The sequence below is a fragment of the Hemiscyllium ocellatum genome, chromosome 39 (assembly GCF_020745735.1).
Source record: "Hemiscyllium ocellatum isolate sHemOce1 chromosome 39, sHemOce1.pat.X.cur, whole genome shotgun sequence".
NCBI classification, from domain to species: domain Eukaryota; kingdom Metazoa; phylum Chordata; class Chondrichthyes; order Orectolobiformes; family Hemiscylliidae; genus Hemiscyllium; species Hemiscyllium ocellatum.
This window is the reverse complement of record NC_083439.1, coordinates 1,252,214-1,269,972: the sequence shown is the minus strand read 5'-3', so window position 1 is coordinate 1,269,972 and position 17,759 is coordinate 1,252,214. Positions and strand designations below refer to the sequence as shown.

Here is a 17,759-nt window from a genome sequence, read left to right as displayed (position 1 = left end):
CAAATGCAAAACAGACTTCAATACTCTCACCCATTGCTTGTGGTTATGCAGGGTTTGGGGCGCTATAACAAATGTTTTGGAGGGGATCCTGGGAACCGAAGTCAAGGTGGATCCAGTATCCCTCCTTTTGGGCCTGCTGAAGCTGCCTTCCTTAGACACGCATGGGAAGAAACTGTTTAATTTTCTCTTACATATGGTGTGAGGAAGAACATTCTGATGAGCTGGATCTTGGAAAATCCCCTTGGTCTGGCAGGATAATCCAGGTTAGTTATGGAGTATATCCCCTTAGAATTCCTTACCAGTGTGGTACACCAGAAAAATGGAACTTTTTCAAAAGACGTGGTGGGCCTTTTTGAACTCGAGAGACGCAGACTTGGCCATATTGATTAAGGCCTTTGTCTAGCTGTGAAGACTGGGTCTGGCAGGTGGAGGAGCCTGAGAGGAGGAATCCAGAATGAATATGGGGATACCAACTGATGCTCCCAATGATGGGCAGCTTCGGCGGAGTTGGGCTGAGCAGTGTAATTTATTTCAACCTAATTTAATTTAACTTATTTTGTTTAATGACTTATTGAATTGTAGTGTGGGTAGAGTTTTTGTTTTTTTTATTTGCTTTGTAGAATAGTAGTTAGCTAATTGTTGTTATAGTATAAGATGGTGATACTATTTTTGTTGTAATTTTATAAGAAATTAAAAACCTTTTTCAATAAAAAAAGAAAGGAATTAATTTCAATTTTGGGTTCTGTGAGTGGCATGGGGGGGATGAAATCTTGAAATTTCTGTCTAATTCAAGTTTTGAAGAAAAGCCTTTGACATACTTTACAAAAACAAAATGGTAGAAGAGAGGAAACAATTGGTCTGTTGTCTCCCATTAACACGTCCATGTTATACAGGCAGAGACAGAAACCAGTCTGAAAGAAAAATGAATCATCCAGAAGATTTCTTTAAGTGGCTGCGTACGTTTATATCAGAGAAAACAATTCTATGTCAGCAAAGATGTTGTAAGTTTAAAGTCTCCACATAGTTTGAAGAGAAAATAAGTTTAATTTATTTAATGTCAGTAAAATTAACTTCCAGAAACAGAAGATTCTTAAGGAATCCATGTTAAGGAAAAATGAGTTGTTTCATAATTTGCTTCAGGGTCTTAGCAAGGGACATTAGCTGAAGAGGTTAGTATTAAGTACAAGTAGAAATTTGCCAGAAAGAGACCATTTGCAGCCACACCAATTTAACAAGGAATTTCAAAGCAGAAACAGTGACCCTTCGTTGAGGTTTGAATATCTGTAAGGTTATTGTTGAGAGCAGGTAAGGGCTGTTTGGCAGTGGCTGCTTGAAGGCACAGTGATGTTTGTTTAACGGTTTAAATTTGAAAGTTTTTTTTAGAAAAAGCGCGGAGCGGACCCGGAAGCTGGTGTAGCGCAAGCTTACCTGGGTAAGTTGTTTTCCTATAAAGGCGCGCAGGAGAGGAACCCGAGGCACTACAGGGGTAGAGCCTCCCACCCGCCCTTCTCCTCTAACCTAATAATAAGACCCGTTGTGGTAAGAAGGTAGGTGCTGCATTTTGCTTATTCTCGTGTTTAGACCTAGTTTTTTTTAAGGTTACTTTTAGAGGGATGGCAGCGAAGGCAGTGCAATGTTCCTCTTGCAACATGTTTGAGGTGAGGGATGCCATGGTCGTCCCTGCTGATTACACTTGCAGGAAGTGCACCCATCTCCAGCTCCTCCAAGACCATGTTAGGGAACTGGAGCTGGAGTTGGATGAACTTAGGATCATTCGGGAGGCAGAGGGGGTCATAGATCGGAGCTTTAGGGAAGTAGTAACTCCAAAGATTGCAGACGGATGGGTGACAGTGAGGGGGACTGGGAGGAAGCAGCCAGTGCAGGGACCCCCTGCGGCCGTTCCCCTCAAGAACAAGTATACGGTTTTGGATACTTGTGGGAGGGACGACTTACCAGGGGTAAGCAATGGGGTTCAGGCCTCTGGCACGGAGCCTATCCCCGTTGCTCAGAAGGGAAGGGTGGAGAAGAGCAGAGCAATAGTTATTGGAGACTCGATAGTTCGGGGTCAAAGCACAGCTGGCCAGGCAGCATCTCAGGAATAGAGAATTCGACGTTTCGAGCATCTGCAGACCTCATTTTTTACTCGATAGTTCGGGGCACAGACAGGCGGTTTTGTGGGGGCGAGAGAGACTCATGATTGGTATGTTGCCTCCCAGGTGCAAGGGTACGTGATGTGTCTGATCGTGTTTTCCGGGTCCTTAAGGGGGAGGGGGAGCAGCCCGAAGTCGTGGTCCACATTGGCACCAACGACATAGGTAGGAAGAGGGGTGACGATGTTAGGCAGGCTTTCAGGGAGCTAGGTTGGAAGCACAGAGTTAGAACAAAGAGTTGTTGTCTCTGGTTTGATACCCGTGCCACGTGATAGAGAGTCGAGGAATAGGGAGAGAGAACAGTTAAATGCGTGGCTACACGGATGGTGCAGGAGGGAGGGATTCCGGTTTCTGGACAACTGGGGTTCTTTCTGGGGAAGGTGGGACCTCTATAAACAGGATGGTCTCCACCTGAACCTGAGGGGCACCAGTATCCTTGGGGGGAGGTTTGCTAATGTTCTTTCGGGGGGTTTAAACTAACTCTGCAGGGGCATGGGAACCTAGACTGGAGCTTTAGGGTGCAAGACCTGGAGTGTAGGGAGGTTAGGAACATGGCATCAATCTCGAAGGAGGGTGCCTGTAAACAGGAAGGTGGCTTGAAGTGTGTATACTTCAATGCGAGAAGTATACGAAATAAGGTAGGTGAACTTGCAGCGTGGGTTGGTACCTGGGAGTTCGATGTTGTGGCTATTACGGAGACGTGGGTAGAACAGGGACAGGATTGGCTGTTGCAGGTTCCAGGGTTTAAATGTCTTAGTAGGGTCAGAGGTGGGGGTAAAAGAGGGGGAGGTGTGGCATTGCTTGTCAAAGATAGTATTACAGCAGTGGAAAGGACGATGGATGAAGACTCGCCATCTGAGGTAGTTTGGGCTGAGCTTAGAAATAGGAAAGGTGAGGTCACCCTGTTAGGAGTTTTCTACAGGCCTCCTAATAGTCCTAGAGACGTAGAAGAAAGGATTGCGAGGATGATTCAGGAGAAGAGTGAAAGTAATAGGGTGGTTGTTATGGGGGACTTTAACTTTCCAGATATTGACTGGGAAAGCTATAGCTCAAGTACGTTAGATGGGTCGGTGTTTGTCCAATGTGTGCAGGAGGGTTTCCTGACACAATATGTAGACAGGCCAACAAGAGGTGAGGCCATACTGGATTTGGTTCTGGGTAACGAACCAGGCCAGGTGTTAGAATTGGAGGTAGGTGAGCACTTTGGGGACAGTGACCACAATTCGGTGACTTTCCCTCTAGTGATGGAGAGGGATAAGTGTGCACTGCAGGGCCAGAGTTATAGCTGGGGGCAGGGAAATTATGATGTGGTGAGGCATGACTTAGGATGTGTGGCTTGGAAAATTAGGCTTCAAGGGAAGGGCGCAATCGATATGTGGAGCTTGTTCAAGGAGCAACTATTGAGTGTCCTTGATAAGTATGTACCTGTCAGGCAGGGAGGAAAGGGTCTTGTGAGGGAGCCATGGTTTAATAAGGAATTGGAATCCCTTGTTAAAGGGAAGAGGGCGGCCTATGTAAAGATGAGGCATGAAGGTTCAATTGGGGTGATTGAGAGTTAGAAGGTAGCCAGGAAGGAACTAGAGAAAGCTAAGAGCAGCAAGGAGGGGACATGAAAAGTCCTTGGTTGGTAGGATTAGGGAAAACCCAAAGGCTTTCTATAGGTATGTCAGGAATAAAAGAATGACTAGGGTAGGAATAGGTCCAGTCAAGGATAGTAGTGGGAAGTTGCGTGTGGAGGCTGAAGAAATTGGGGAGACACTGAATGAATACTTTTCATCAGTATTCACTCAGGAACAGGACATTGTTGCCGATGTGAATATTGAGTCACAATTAATTAGAATGGATGGCTTTGAGGTATGTAGGGAAGAGGTGTTGGAAATTCTGGAAAGGGTGAAAATAGATAACTCCCCTGGGCCTGATGGCATTTATCCTAGGATTCTCTGGGAAGCAAGGGAGGAGATAGCGGAGCCATTGGCCTTGATTTTTATGTCGTCGTTGTCTACAAGAATAGTGCCAGAAGACTGGAGGATAGCAAGTGTGGTTCCCTTGTTCAAGAAGGGGAGTAGGGATAGCCCTAGTAACTATAGGCCGGTGAGTCTTACCTCTGTTGTGGGCAAAGTCTTAGAGAGAGTTGTAAGGGATAGGATTTATGAACATCTGGATAGGAATAATGTGATCAAGGATAGTCAGCATGGTTTTGTGAAGGGCAGGTCATGCCTCACAAACCTTACTGAATTCTTTGAGAAGGTGACTAAGGAGGTGGACGAGGGTAAAGTGGTAGATGTGGTGTATATGGACTTTAGTAAAGCGTTTGATAAGGTTCCCCATGGTAGGCTACTGCAAAAAATATGGAGGTATGGCATTGAGGGTGCGTTAGAGGTTTGGATTAAGAATTGGCTAGCTGGAAGAAGACAGAGGGTAGTAGTTGATGGTAAAGGTTCAGCTTGGAGTGCAGTTACCAGCTGTGTTCCGCAAGGATCTGTTTTGGGACCATTGCTGTTTGTCATTTTTATAAATGACCTGGAGGAGGGGCTAGAAGGTTGGGTGAGCAAGTTTGCGGATGATACGAAAGTCAGTGGAGTTGTTGACAGTGAGGAAGGATGTGGCAGGTTACAGCGGGATATAGATAAGTTGCAGAGCTGGGCAGAAAGGTGGCAAATGGAGTTCAATGTAGCTAAGTGTGAAGTGATTCACTTTGGTAAGAGTAACAAGAAGATGGAGTACTGGGCTAGTGGTCGGATACTTGGTAGTGTGGATGAGCAGAGGGATCTTGGTGTCCATGTACACAGATCTCTGAAAGTTGCCACCCAGGTAAATAGTGCTGTGAAGAAGGCATATGGCGTACTGACTTTTATTGGTAGAGGAATTTGAGTTCCAGAGTCCTGAGGTCATGTTGCAGTTGTATAAGACTCTGGTGCGGCCGCATTTGGAGTATGGTGTGCAGTTTTGGTCGCCATCCTATAGGAAGGATGTGGAGGCACTGGAACGGGTGCAGAGGAGGTTTACCAGGATGTTACCTGGTATGGTAGGAAGATCATATGAGGAAAGGCTGAGGCACTTGGGGCTGTTTTCATTGAAGAAAAGAAGGTTTAGTGGTGACTTGATAGAGGTGTACAAGATGATTAGGGGTTTAAATAGAGTTGACCATGAGAATCTTTTTCCACGTATGGAGTCAGATATTACGAGGGGGCATAGCTTTAAATTAAGGGGAGGTAGGTATAGGACAGATGTTAGGGGTAGATTCTTTACTCAGCGAGTCGTGAGTTCATGGAATGCCCTGCCAGTAGCAGTGGGGAACTCTCCCTCTTTATGGGCATTTAAACGGGCATTGGATAGGCATATGGAGGAAAGTGGGTAAAAAATGAGGTCTGCAGATGCTGGAGAACACAGTTGAAAATGTGTTGCTGGTTAAAGCACAGCAGGTCAGGCAGCATCCAAGGAATAGGAAATTTGACGTTTCGGGCATAAGCCCTTCATCAGGAATGAGGAGAGGGTGCCAGGCAGGTTAAGATAAAGGGTAGGGAGGGAGGCTACCTGCTGTGCTTTAACCAGCAACACATTTTCACATATGGAGGAAAGTGGGCTAGTGTAGGTTAGGTGGGCTTGGATCGGTGCAACATCAAGGGCCGAAGGGCGTGTACTGCGCTGTATTTTCTATGTTCTATGTTCTATGTTCAAAAGTTCAATAAAAGGAAAGCATACCAAATGCCTCCTTCACTATACTATCTACCTGCGACTCCACTTTCAAGGAGCAATGAACCTGCACTCCAAGGTCTCTTTGTTCAGCAATACTCCCTAGGACCTTACCATTAAGTGTATATAAGTCCTGCTAAGGTTTGCTTTCCCAAAATGCAGCAACTCACATTTATCTAAATTAAATACCATCTGCCAATCCTCAGCCCATTGGCCCATCTGATCAAGATCCCATTGCAATCTGGAAGCAACCTTCTTCCCTGTCCACGACACCTCCAATTTTGGTGTCATCTGCAAACTTACTAATTGTACCTCTTATGCTCACATCCAAATCATTTATGTAAATGATGAAAAGTAGAGGACCCAGCACCGATCCTTGTGGCACTCCACTGGTCACAGGCCTCCAGTCTGAAAAACAACCCTCCACCACCACCCTCTATCTTCTACCATTGAGCCAGTTCTGTATCCAAATGGCTAGTTCTCCCTGTATTACATGAGATCTAACCTTGCTAACCTGTCTCCCATGGGGAACCTTGTTGAACGCCTTACTGAAGTCCATATAGATCACACCTACCGCTCTGCCCTCAATCCTCCTTGTTACTTCAAAAAACTCAATCAAGTTTGTGAGACATGATTTCCCATGCACAAAGCCATGTTGACTACCCCTAATCAGTCCTTGCCTTTCCAAATACATGTACATCCTGACCCTCAGGATTCCCTCCAACAACTTGCTCACCACCGAGGTCAGGCTCACTGGTCTATAGTTCTCTGGCTTGTCTTTACCTCCCTTCTTAAACAGTGGCACCACGTTTGTCAACCTCCAGTCTTCCGGCACCTCACTTGTGACTATCGATGATACAAATATCTCAGCAAGGGGCCCAGCAATCACTTCTCTAGCTTCCCACAGAGTTCTAGGGCACACCTGATCAGGTCCTGGGGATTTATCCACTTGTGTTTCAAGACATCCACCATTTCCTCCTCTGTAATATGGAGACTTTTCAGGATGTCACTATCTATTCCCCTACAGTCTATACCTTCCATGACCTTTTCCACAGTAAACACTAATGCAAATACTCGTTTAGTAACTGCCCCATCTCCTGCGGCTCCTCACAAGGGCCGCCTTGCTGATCTTTGAGGGGTCCTATTCTCTCCCTAGTTACCCTTTAGTCCTTAACGTATTTGTAAAAACCCTTTGGATTCTCCTTAACTCTATTTGTCAAAGGTATCTCATGTCTCCCTTTTGCCCTCCTGATTTCTCATGTATACTCCTACTTCCTTTACACTCTAAGGATTCACTCAATCTATCTTGTCTACACCTGACATACGCTTCCTTCCTTTTCTTAACCAAACCCTCAATTTCTTTAGTCATCCAGCATTCCCTATACCTACCAGCCTTTCCTTTCACCCTGACAGGAATATACTTTCTCTGGACTCTCGTTATCTCATTTCTGAAGACTTCTCATTTTCCAGCCATCTCTTTACCCGCAAATATCTGCCCCAATCAACTTTTCAAAGTTCCATTCCTGAAGGGCTTTTGCCCGAAACATCGATTTTCCTGCTCCTCAGATGCTGCCTGACCTGCTGTGTTTTTCAGCACCACTCTAATCTCGACTTTGATTTCCTTTTGAAAGCTCTCGCCCTATACCATCAAAAATGGCCACATTCCCAGGTCCTGGTCCATATCTGTTGCTTCCAGCACAGCCAACCCACCTTCAACTGTTCACATTTTCTGTTAGCAACCTACCCATCACTTCTCTCTCACTTATCAGCCATCTGTTAAAAATCACAACACCAGCTTACAATCCAACAGGTTTATTTGGGAGCACTAGTTTTCAGAGCGCTGCTCCTTCATCAGGTGATTGTGGAGAATAAGATTGTAAGACACAGAATTTATTGCAAAATCTTACAGGTTGATGTAACTGAAATTATATATTGAAAAAGACCTGGATTGTCTGTTAAGTCTCTCATCTTTTAGAATGACCATGTTGGTTTCAGTTCTTTCATATATGCAAATTTTTTTTATATAAAAGTGACATTCTCAAGTGAACTTTTTTTAACAATTGGTGTCATGTCGGCCCAGATAATGCATTCAAGGTGTGAGCTGTCCTGTGTGAGGCTGTCTGTGCCATAATGGAGTTAAAAAAATCACACAACACCAGGTTATAGTCCAACAGGTTTAATTGGAAGCACTAGCTTTCAGAGCGACGCTTCTTCATCAGGTGATAGTGGAGGACACAATTCTAAGGCACAGAATTTAAAAAACCAAATCATGTGCCATAATGGTCTGACTGATTCTAATCCAAAAGCAGATTTACAAAATCTAACATGGATTCATGCAGCTTTTGAAAAAAGTAAAATGTAATTCTACAAGTACAAATTCACCCCATAAACTTGTGCGTGTGTGTGGAGGGGGGTATCAGGAGTTATGGGTGGGTGTCTGTGAGAGAGTGTATGTATGTGAGTCTAAAGAGATACAAGTCTGAGATAGTGTATGTGTGAGCGAGAAAGAGGGTCTGCGTGAGGAGCGTCTGTCTGTCTGTGTGTAGTGCAATGGGGGTCACCTATAGTGTGACATTAACCCAAGGTTCCGGTTGAGGCCATCCTGTCAAATAAACCTGTTGGACTATACCTGGTGTTATTTTTAAATTTGTACACCCCAGTCCAACACCGGCATCTCCAAATCATCAGCCATCTCTGTGTCTGTCAATCTCCTTTTTCTCTCTCTCTGGGTTATCTCCACGTATTCTATTCACTTTCCACTCCCCCGCCTCCCGGTCATCAACATAAATACCAGCCTTTCCCAGCTACTGTCAGTTCCGATGAAGGGTTTCTGGGTTCAAAACATTTAATTGATTTTCTCTCTGTCAAATCATCGGTGTTTCTCTAGCACTGTTTTTTAATGTTTCCTTGATAGAATTGAATTGGAATTGTGCTACTGTTGCAGAGATCCTTTACCCACTTTGCTGTATTCAAAGACTACATCACATAAAATACATTTCATTCCTGAGAGTTTAGTGAAACTACATGTTTTTCATTCTGCAGCTTATCTGTTCAATGCTCATTTCAACAGCCGTTCTGTTACATTCCTGACATGGGCTGATCCATTCCCATCAAAAACTTAACATTCATACCATTTCATTCAGAGTCAAAGTTATAGCAGGCAATGAGGGAAGCCATTCAGCCCATCAAGTCCAGGCTGGCAATCTGTACCGAATGTGGAGCGCTGGGAAAGCACAGCAGGTCAGGCAGCTTCCAAGGAGAAGGAGAATCGGCAGTTTGGGCATAAGCCCTTCATCAGGATTCCTGCTCCTCAGATGCTGCCTGACCTGCTGTGCTTTCCTAGCACCACACAATTCTGATCTTCAGCATCTGCAGTCCTCACTTTCCCCTAGCAATCTGGACCGGTCAGTCAATGTCACCCTCCTACTAATTCCCATAGTTTTCACCTTGACTCTCCCTATGTGCCAATCCCACCCTGACCAATACTTCTGTTTTCTTGTTCCTGGCCATTGCTTTGCTTCTGCATTTATGACATCAGCCAATCCCTGGCAGGTATCTTCTTCCAATCTTGCTCCAGTTGGTTACTCAAAACAAGACAAAAAAGTACAGACAGTATCATGTGACCAATGTGTTGGACTCAGAATTTTCAAATCCCTCAATGTTCTTTTGTTTCAGACTTGCTGAATGGAATGGCCAGACCAGAATCTTCAGCCTTCGTCCCAGCAACACTTAACCAGGGTTTCAACATCCAGCAGCTGCAGTTCTCTCCATGTCTCATTGATAAAGCTAACACACGGTTCTCATCAGTCTATTTCTTTTCGTCCCTTTTCAAGGACAACAACACAAATTTAAAAAGTCAGGTTATTGCAGTGGAACACAACCAGGATCTTTCGCTAAGTTAAAAATCACTACACCACAACTAGAGCTTCCAATTAAACCTGTTGGACTATAACCTGGTGTTGTGATTTTAAACTTTGTACATCCCAGTCCAACACCAGCATCTCCAAATCAGGATCTTATGCAAATAAAAACAATTTATATATTTTTATTTTATAAAATGTTAGCAATTTAGAATTTTAGACTGGTGTCAGTATCTGGCTGAATGTTCCCAATTTGGTCAGCAAATCAACCAGGTTAAACTTCATTGTAATGTAATAAATTGCCAATGGGTTAGTATAATCAGCATTTCTATAGAGTGGCATGTTATAATTATCAATTCTTCTGGATACCATGGACATATGAGAGAGACACCTTAAAACCGTGTACTTTACCTTGACTTCCACTGTAAAAGGGGGCACACACGCATTCTCAGGTCTCCCAACAATCACTTCTTCCAGAGTATCCCACTCATTGTAGGAACAGACTGGACAGTCTTCTGCCTTATCCTTGTGATCAGTAACAGAGGAATTTTCACTGGCTGCAGTAGCAGCGGCAGTCTGAGTGCTTCGGAAAGATTTCTGCACCCATCCTGCAACAGTTCGACCAAGCTGAAAGAAAGAAGGAAAAGCCATTGGAAACTTCCCAAGTATCAGCAGGTGTTGTGGAAGGTTTCCCTCCTGGGATTCTACCTCGGGTTTGGTGATGATGACATTCCCAGAGTTGGAAATTGGAGGGTCTGTGGAACTGAAAGATTAGAATTCCCTGTATGAATGATACCATTGTATAACATTAACAGTAACTTGTAAGAAGGAGAGAGATTGACAGTGAGAGCTGGCATCTCTGTGGGTGTACATATCCCAGGAGATAGTGACAAACCGAGTGACAAACATCTCCCCCCATAATTCCTCAGGACATTCCAAAAGAGAAACAAGCTGCTCGTCTTCACCCCAAAGCAGAAATCTCTGATATGACACAAACATTCCCCTCCATCTCCCCACACCAATCTGAAAGATAAAATGAAAATATTTTTCTTATGATTTTTTTTCTGCACCAATTGCTTGCACAGCTCAAGAGGTTGAGCAACCACAAATGGAGTTTGAACATATGTAAACATCCCCCCGGGGTAGCATGTTAGCTCATAGGTTAACACTGCAGCCTCCCGGCACCAGGTTCCCAGGTTCAATTCCAGCCTCGAGTAACTGTGTTGAGTTTGCACCTTCTCTGTCTGTGGGGTTTCCTCTCAGTCCCTAGTTCTGCAGGCGAGGTGGATTGGCTTTGGGAAATGCAGGGATAGGGTAGTGCGGAGGTGGGGGTTCGTGGTGCTGTTCGGAGGATCGTTGTGGGTTGGATGGGCCAAATGGCCTGTTTCCACACTGTAGGGAGTCCATGACAATTCACTGGAACACTGTAGTTCGCCAGTCTTTCAGATCCACTTGCACCCGGACTTGGGGACACCAGGTATTGGTCTGAACAGCAGAGGCAAGCCCACTTTCCTACTGGGGCATATCGATGCCAACTGTCACAAACCTGCCCGTGGGGAGCTCTGTGGGAGTAAAGTAGAGCCAAAGTATATCCCACTCTTCCTCACGACAGAAGCTGCCTAATGGTCCTGTGTTTGAGAGAGTCAGGTCAGTTTGGGGTGTAGCTGATGATCAATGGGGGTGAGGGATGGTGGCTCGGGAGAGTGGGGTGGACGATGATGCACGTGGCATGGGGAGAGTTGTGTTGAGTCAACTGTGGGAATAACCCAGGTGTTAGACTGGATGCATCTAACTTCCTGGTAACTATTCAGTTCAGTAATATGGAAGTGTCCCAAATCGCTGAGTCTCGATCAGTATCATTGAGGGTAGGGTGGAGGAATTACCAGTTGGAAGTTCAAACTTCCAAGATGATTAACATAAAAATCTACTCATCAAGATTTCAAAGTTTTGGCACACATCTTCAGTCATGTGCAATCCCTGAGAATTCCGAGATGCCAAAATGAGAGAGATGATGAACCGACCTTGATAAAGCAGACAGAGAAATTAGATTCCTCTTCATAGAGAGGTCAGGGAACCAGGCAACTTGATCATCAAGGATTTGGTAGAAGGGTCAGAGCAGAGTTGAGGATTTTTTTGTCTTACCCACAGAGTGATGAGAATTTGGAACTCTCAGTTGGAAGAGGCAGCCGAAGTAGAAATGCTCATCACATTTTAAAATTATTTGGAAATGTACCTTAACTATAACTCAGTCATAGAGATGTACAGCAAAGAAACAGACCCTTCGGTCCAACTCATCCATGCTGCCCAGATATCCCAACCTAATCTAGTCCTACCTGCCTGCACTTAACCCATATCCCTCCAAACCCTTCCTATTCATACACCCATCCAATATGCCTTTGAAAGGTTGCAATTGTACCAGCCTCCACCACATCCTCTGGCGGCTCATTCCACACACATACCACCCTGTGTGTGAGAAAATTGCCCCTTAGGTTTCTCTTATATCTTTCCTCTCTCACCCTAAACCTATGCCCTCTAGTTTTGGATTTCCCCACCCTAGGGAAAAGACTTTGTCTATTTATCCTATCCATGCCCCTCATGATTTTATAAACCTCTATAAGGTCACCCCTCAGCCTCCAACGCTCCAGAGAAAACAGCCCCAGCCTAATCAGCCTCTCCCTATAGCTCAAATTCTCCAACCCTGGTATCATCCTTTTAAATCTTGTCTGAACCCTTTCAAGTTTCACAACATCTCTCTGATAGAAAAGGTTACGCACAATATTCTAAAAGTGGCCTAACCAATGTTACAGCTGTAACATGACCTCCCAACTCCTGTACTCAATACTCTGACCAATAAAGGAAAGCATACCAAGCACCGCCTTCACTATCCTATCTACCTGTGACTCCAATTACAAGGAGCTATAAACCTGCATTCCAAGGTCTCTTTGTTCAGCAATACTCCCTAGGACCTTACCATTAAATAATTCCTGATGAAGGACTTCTGCGTGAAACATTGATTTTCCTGTTCCTCGGATGCTGCCTGACCTGCTGTGCTTTTCCAGCACCATACTCTCAACCCTTACCGCTAAGTCCTGCTCTGATTTGCCTTTCCAAAACGCAGCACCTCACACTTATCTATGTTAAACTCCATCTGCCACTCTGCAGCCCTTTGGCCCATCTGATCAAGACCCCGTTGTTCTGAGGTAACATTCGGTTGAACTACAAACTAAAGGTTGTACAACAGGATTAGGCTAAATAACCTTTTAACCAGCCCAGGAAAGAGGTGAGTTAAATAACCCCTGTGTGCTGAGGATATGCTGTGCTTGTGGGAGCTCTGTCTGCAGTTGGAATGAGTCTTCAGGCATTGCATCCAGAGGCTGAAAGAGTCAGCAGCAAAGGATCATTTACACAAGGACCTTTGCAGGCATTACAACTGCAAGACACATACACTATTGCCATTTAATCTAATAATCCTGAAAACTTTTCAAATTCAGATTTATTTTCATGTTTTATGATCAATTTGAATTGTCATTCCATTAGCAAATAGAGTTGGAGTTTATAATAATCAGTGGATTTGTGATCGAAGTACTGTCTGCAAATGCCAAGGATCATCGACAAGATTTCAGGAGCAGAAATAGTCTTCAGCAACCCTAAATTTGGGAACAGAAAATTAAATTAGCCATAATTCCTGCTCCTGGTTACGATCTAATTAACCCTTTGAGAAAATGAAGATAATTTGGGAAGTGTACAAGACTTTAAAAAAAAACACATGATTTAATAGTGTCTTGTTACTGATCATCATTTTAATATTTAAGGAGAAAGCTTTGGGCAAGATACTAGTGAACAACCAAGACTCTGACGTTGCATCCCATTAAGAGGGGACAAGGGAATAGAGCTGCACATACATCAGTGAATGTGGCTTCGTGAACAGTTGATAAAATATAAGGCAGACTGTGAAGAAATTCAACAAAAGAATGATGGTGGACTGTATTTTTCCAGCACCACAATCTACATTCAGAAATAAATGCAACTGTGAAGAGTTGAATTTATGCATTCAGAATTGCACTTTCATCATAAACAGTACAACTAACTTTCAGCTATTCGCAGCATGAGTGCAGAATGTTTAACCCGGTTTACACTTCACTTGTTTCAAGGGTTTGGTCAAGAATCCTGACTGCAAGTATAACATTGGTCAAGCTCTGTGCTGTTATCTACACTTACAACCTTGTAGTGATAGTCATCCAACAAAATGAAAAAGAATGAATGGCAATTTAATGCTTTGTAATCTGATGACTTTTAGTGGGCACTCAAACTTTTATGGTCACTCATACCCCTGTTAGTATCATAGACACAGATCCTCTTTCAAGTCTTTTTCTGGCCCAGCTGTTATAGGGCAGTTGCTAGGCTAGACAGTTTCTAATTCTAGCCCTCAGGGGTTTAAGCATTTGTGAAAGGGAATGTCAGTCTAAGCAAGATCATGGAGTGATCCTGTACCCAGCGTCAATTACTCAAAAAAGGAATTCAACTCTCTTCTCTGTACAGTATACTGAAACAAAATCAACCCAACACCAACAGGGTAAACCTTCAAATCCTTTACAAAACTTAATTTAATAAAAACAATACCTTTTTTGTTCCATGGTACAGGCAGTCTAATGATCCTAATGCTGTTATACACCTGCATCTTTGTTGCTTATAAGAGAATTTCTGGAATTTTCCACTTGGTAGGTCTTCAAACTCAAATAGGCCAGTTTGAGAGAAGACACATTTCGACCGGGAGTGAGGGAAACAGTACAAGAAATGCAGTTGCATTGGATCATCACCGAAGTGGAGTGGGCACAAGTGGTATTTAATCATGTGCGCTGCTCCAATCAAGTTTAAAAAAACCCTGGGAATTATTGCCTCTGAATGTATAAGCTTTCCTTTTAAAGTACTTGTTACAATCTGTTACTGTCATTTACTTTGCTCTCAACTCAGGGGAACAGGCACAGAAGACAGAATGTAAAAGCTGGACAGATTCTGAATAGGGGTTTGATGTTACAGAGTAAAACAAGTTGAGTGTACCACTCACCCTTCAATTCTGCTATTCTATCTCCCAAATCAAAACGATACAGCCAGACCCACGATTCTCACCAAGTTCATCATCCTTCAATATCTACTTCACTTAGGGGAAGGGTATACGAGTTACTACTGTAATGAAAGACCATGCTAAATATAGTGACAATCTTTGGGGCATGGAGGTAGGTGACCTGATCCACTCCTCAGCTTGCAAACATGATTCCTTCCCTGACCATTCTAATGAGACACACTGGGCACTAACGCTGAGCAATGAGGGCACTAGTTAGACAGTTCTCAGGAAGATTTATGTTTCTGTAACAGATAGAAATTATTTGTTCAGCGTTTCAGTCTGGTGTTCAGCATTGAGGGCCCAGATTGCCTTAACACTTTCCCATCTTTTGCATCTACGTTCTGAATTCACATCTTAAACTGAAATATAAAAAACAAGCAGAAAAATGAGTTCAGTGTCATGTCCCCAGAGTTGGGGACCACATGTAGTGTGTCAAAGTTTGCAGATGACACCAAGAGGACTGTGCAATTTTGCAAAGGAACATTGATACTTTGAGCAAGTGGGCAAAGATCAGGCAGATAGAATATGAAGGGCTTATGCCCGAAACGTCGAATTTCCTATTCCTTGGATGCTGCCTGACCTGCTGTGCTTTAACCAGCAACACATTTTCAGCTACAACATTAATCAATACAACATTAATCAATGTCAAGTCAGCCATTTCGGTAGGAGTAACAGTTACTTGAACAGTTAAAAATTGCAACATGCTGCTACGCAGAGGGACCTGGGTGTGTTTGTACATGAATCATAGAAGGTTGATTTGCCGGTACAACAGGTAATTAGGAAGGCAAATGGAATTTTGTCCTTCAATACTAAAGGGATCAAGTTTAAAATCAAGGAGGTTATGTTGCAGCTGTACAGGGTGCTGGTGAGGCCACACCTGGAGTACTGCATGCAGTTTTGGTCTCCTTACTTGAGAAAGGAAGTTCTGGCACTGGAGGGGATACAGAGGAGGTTCACTAGGTTGATTCTGGAGTTTGATTAGATTAGACTTACAATGTGGAAACAGGCCCTTCGGCCCAACAAGTCCACACCGACCCGCCGAAGCGCAACCCACCCATACCCCTACATTTACCCCTTACCTAACACTACGGGCAATTTAGCGTGGCCAATTCACCTGACCCGCACATCTTTGGACTGTGGGAGGAAACCGGAGCACCCGGAGGAAACCCACGCAGACACGGGGAGAACGTGCAAACTCCACACAGTCAGTCGCCTGAGTCGGGAATTGAACCCGGGTCTACAGGCGCTGTGAGGCAGCAGTGCTAACCACTGTGCCACCGTGCCGCCCACAGTTGTGGGCGTTGGCTTATGAAGAGAGACCAAACAGACTGGGATTATATTCATTGGAATTTAGAAAAATGAGGTGGGGTGGGATCTTATAGAAACATATAAAACTATGAAGGGAATAGATAAGATAGACGTAGAGAGGTTGTTCCCACTGGCGGGTGAAACTAGGACAAGAGAGCATAGTTTCAAAATTAGGGAGAGCAGATTTAGGACTGAATTAAGAAGGAACTTCTTCACTCAGAGGGCTGTAAATCTGTGGAATTCCCTGCCCAGGGAAGGAGTTGACGCTAGTTCAGTAAACATTTTTAAAAGCTACTTAGTGAACAGGTAGGAATTAAGGGCTGCATGAGAGGGTGGGTAAGTGGAGAGGGTGGGTAAGTGGAGAGGGTGGGTAAGCGGCGAGGGTGGGTAAGCGGCGAGGGTGGGTAAGCGGACCTTATTGAATGGCAGAGCATTCCCCAGGGGGCAGATGGCTTCCTCCTGCTCCATTTCTTATCCATCTTCCAGGTAAGACCCTTAGTGAAGGGACAAGGACAGTCCGATCCTCCTACACCTGGAGGGTGCGAACCCTTTACTTTTTGGGGCTTGAGTTCAAGCTGAGATTCAGACGGTCAGCTGTGAAGACTGAATAGAGTTGGAGCAATTTAAAGTTTTGTGAAAAGCGCGGTGTGGGGCGTTGACAAGATACAGTGATGTATCTCAGGCTGTCCCTGAGCCCGGGTTCCCCGGGGGGGGGGGTACACCTCTGCCCCTGTCCCTGAGCCCGGGTTCCCCGGGGGGGGGGGTTGTGGGGGGGTACACCTCTGCCCCTGTCCCTGAGCCCGGGTCCCCGGGGGGGGGGGGGGGGTACACCTCTGCCCCTGTCCCTGAGCCCGGGTTCCCCGGGGGGGTGTGTGGGGGGGTACACCTCTGCCCCTGTCCCTGAGCCCGGGTCCCCGGGGGGGGTACACCTCTGCCCCTGTCCCTGAGCCCGGGTCCCCGGGGGGGGGTACACCTCTGCCCCTGTCCCTGAGCCCGGGTCCCCGGGGGGGGGGGGGTACACCTCTGCCCCTGATGGTCCTCACAAGGAACCCACTTGTTGCAGATCGCTCTGAAGGAGCTGCTGTCAGACTCGCCCCAGCTCTGCCCAGCGCCTACCCCCCACCCTCACCCCCCACCCTCACTCCCCTCACCCTCACCCCCCACACCCCCCACCCCCCGGGACCGGCAGCGACCGGGAATACTGACCAGGTTCCCGAGGAAATGAGCGGACTCGGCTCCTCTGCTCCCTCCGCGGAGACACCGCACCCGGATCATCGCCCCCCCCCTCACTCACTCACTCACTCTCCCCCCTCCCTCACACTCTCCCCCTCCCTCTCCCCCCTCACCCTCCCGGGGTCTCAGCGGCTGCAGACACCTCCCTCCCTGTGTCTCTCCCACATTTAAACTGACCCCTCCCCAGCTCCCCATTGGCTGCTGTTGACAGACTCTCACTGACGTCACACACACCGGGCATTCCCAAAATTAGCAACACACCCCCCCACACACACCCCCACCCACACACACCCCCCACACACACACACCCCCCCACACACACCCCCCACACACACACCCCCCCACACACACCCCCCACACACACCCCCCACACACACACCCCCACACACACAC

General features: G+C 45.6%; 1 protein-coding gene across 1 annotated transcript in view; it reads right to left on the bottom strand.

Annotated features, from left to right (window-relative positions):
- gatm (glycine amidinotransferase (L-arginine:glycine amidinotransferase)) overlaps positions 1-17,427 on the bottom strand; it is a 50,231-nt gene extending 32,804 nt beyond the window's left edge. The window contains exons 1-2 of the mRNA XM_060852832.1: positions 17,340-17,427; positions 10,115-10,330 (exon numbers count right to left, since the gene is read on the bottom strand). Coding sequence (XP_060708815.1) covers positions 10,115-10,330; positions 17,340-17,408 — 285 coding nt within the window. The 5' untranslated portion in view covers positions 17,409-17,427. The remainder of the gene's footprint in view (positions 1-10,114; positions 10,331-17,339) is intronic.
- Positions 17,428-17,759: the final 332 nt, after the last annotated feature.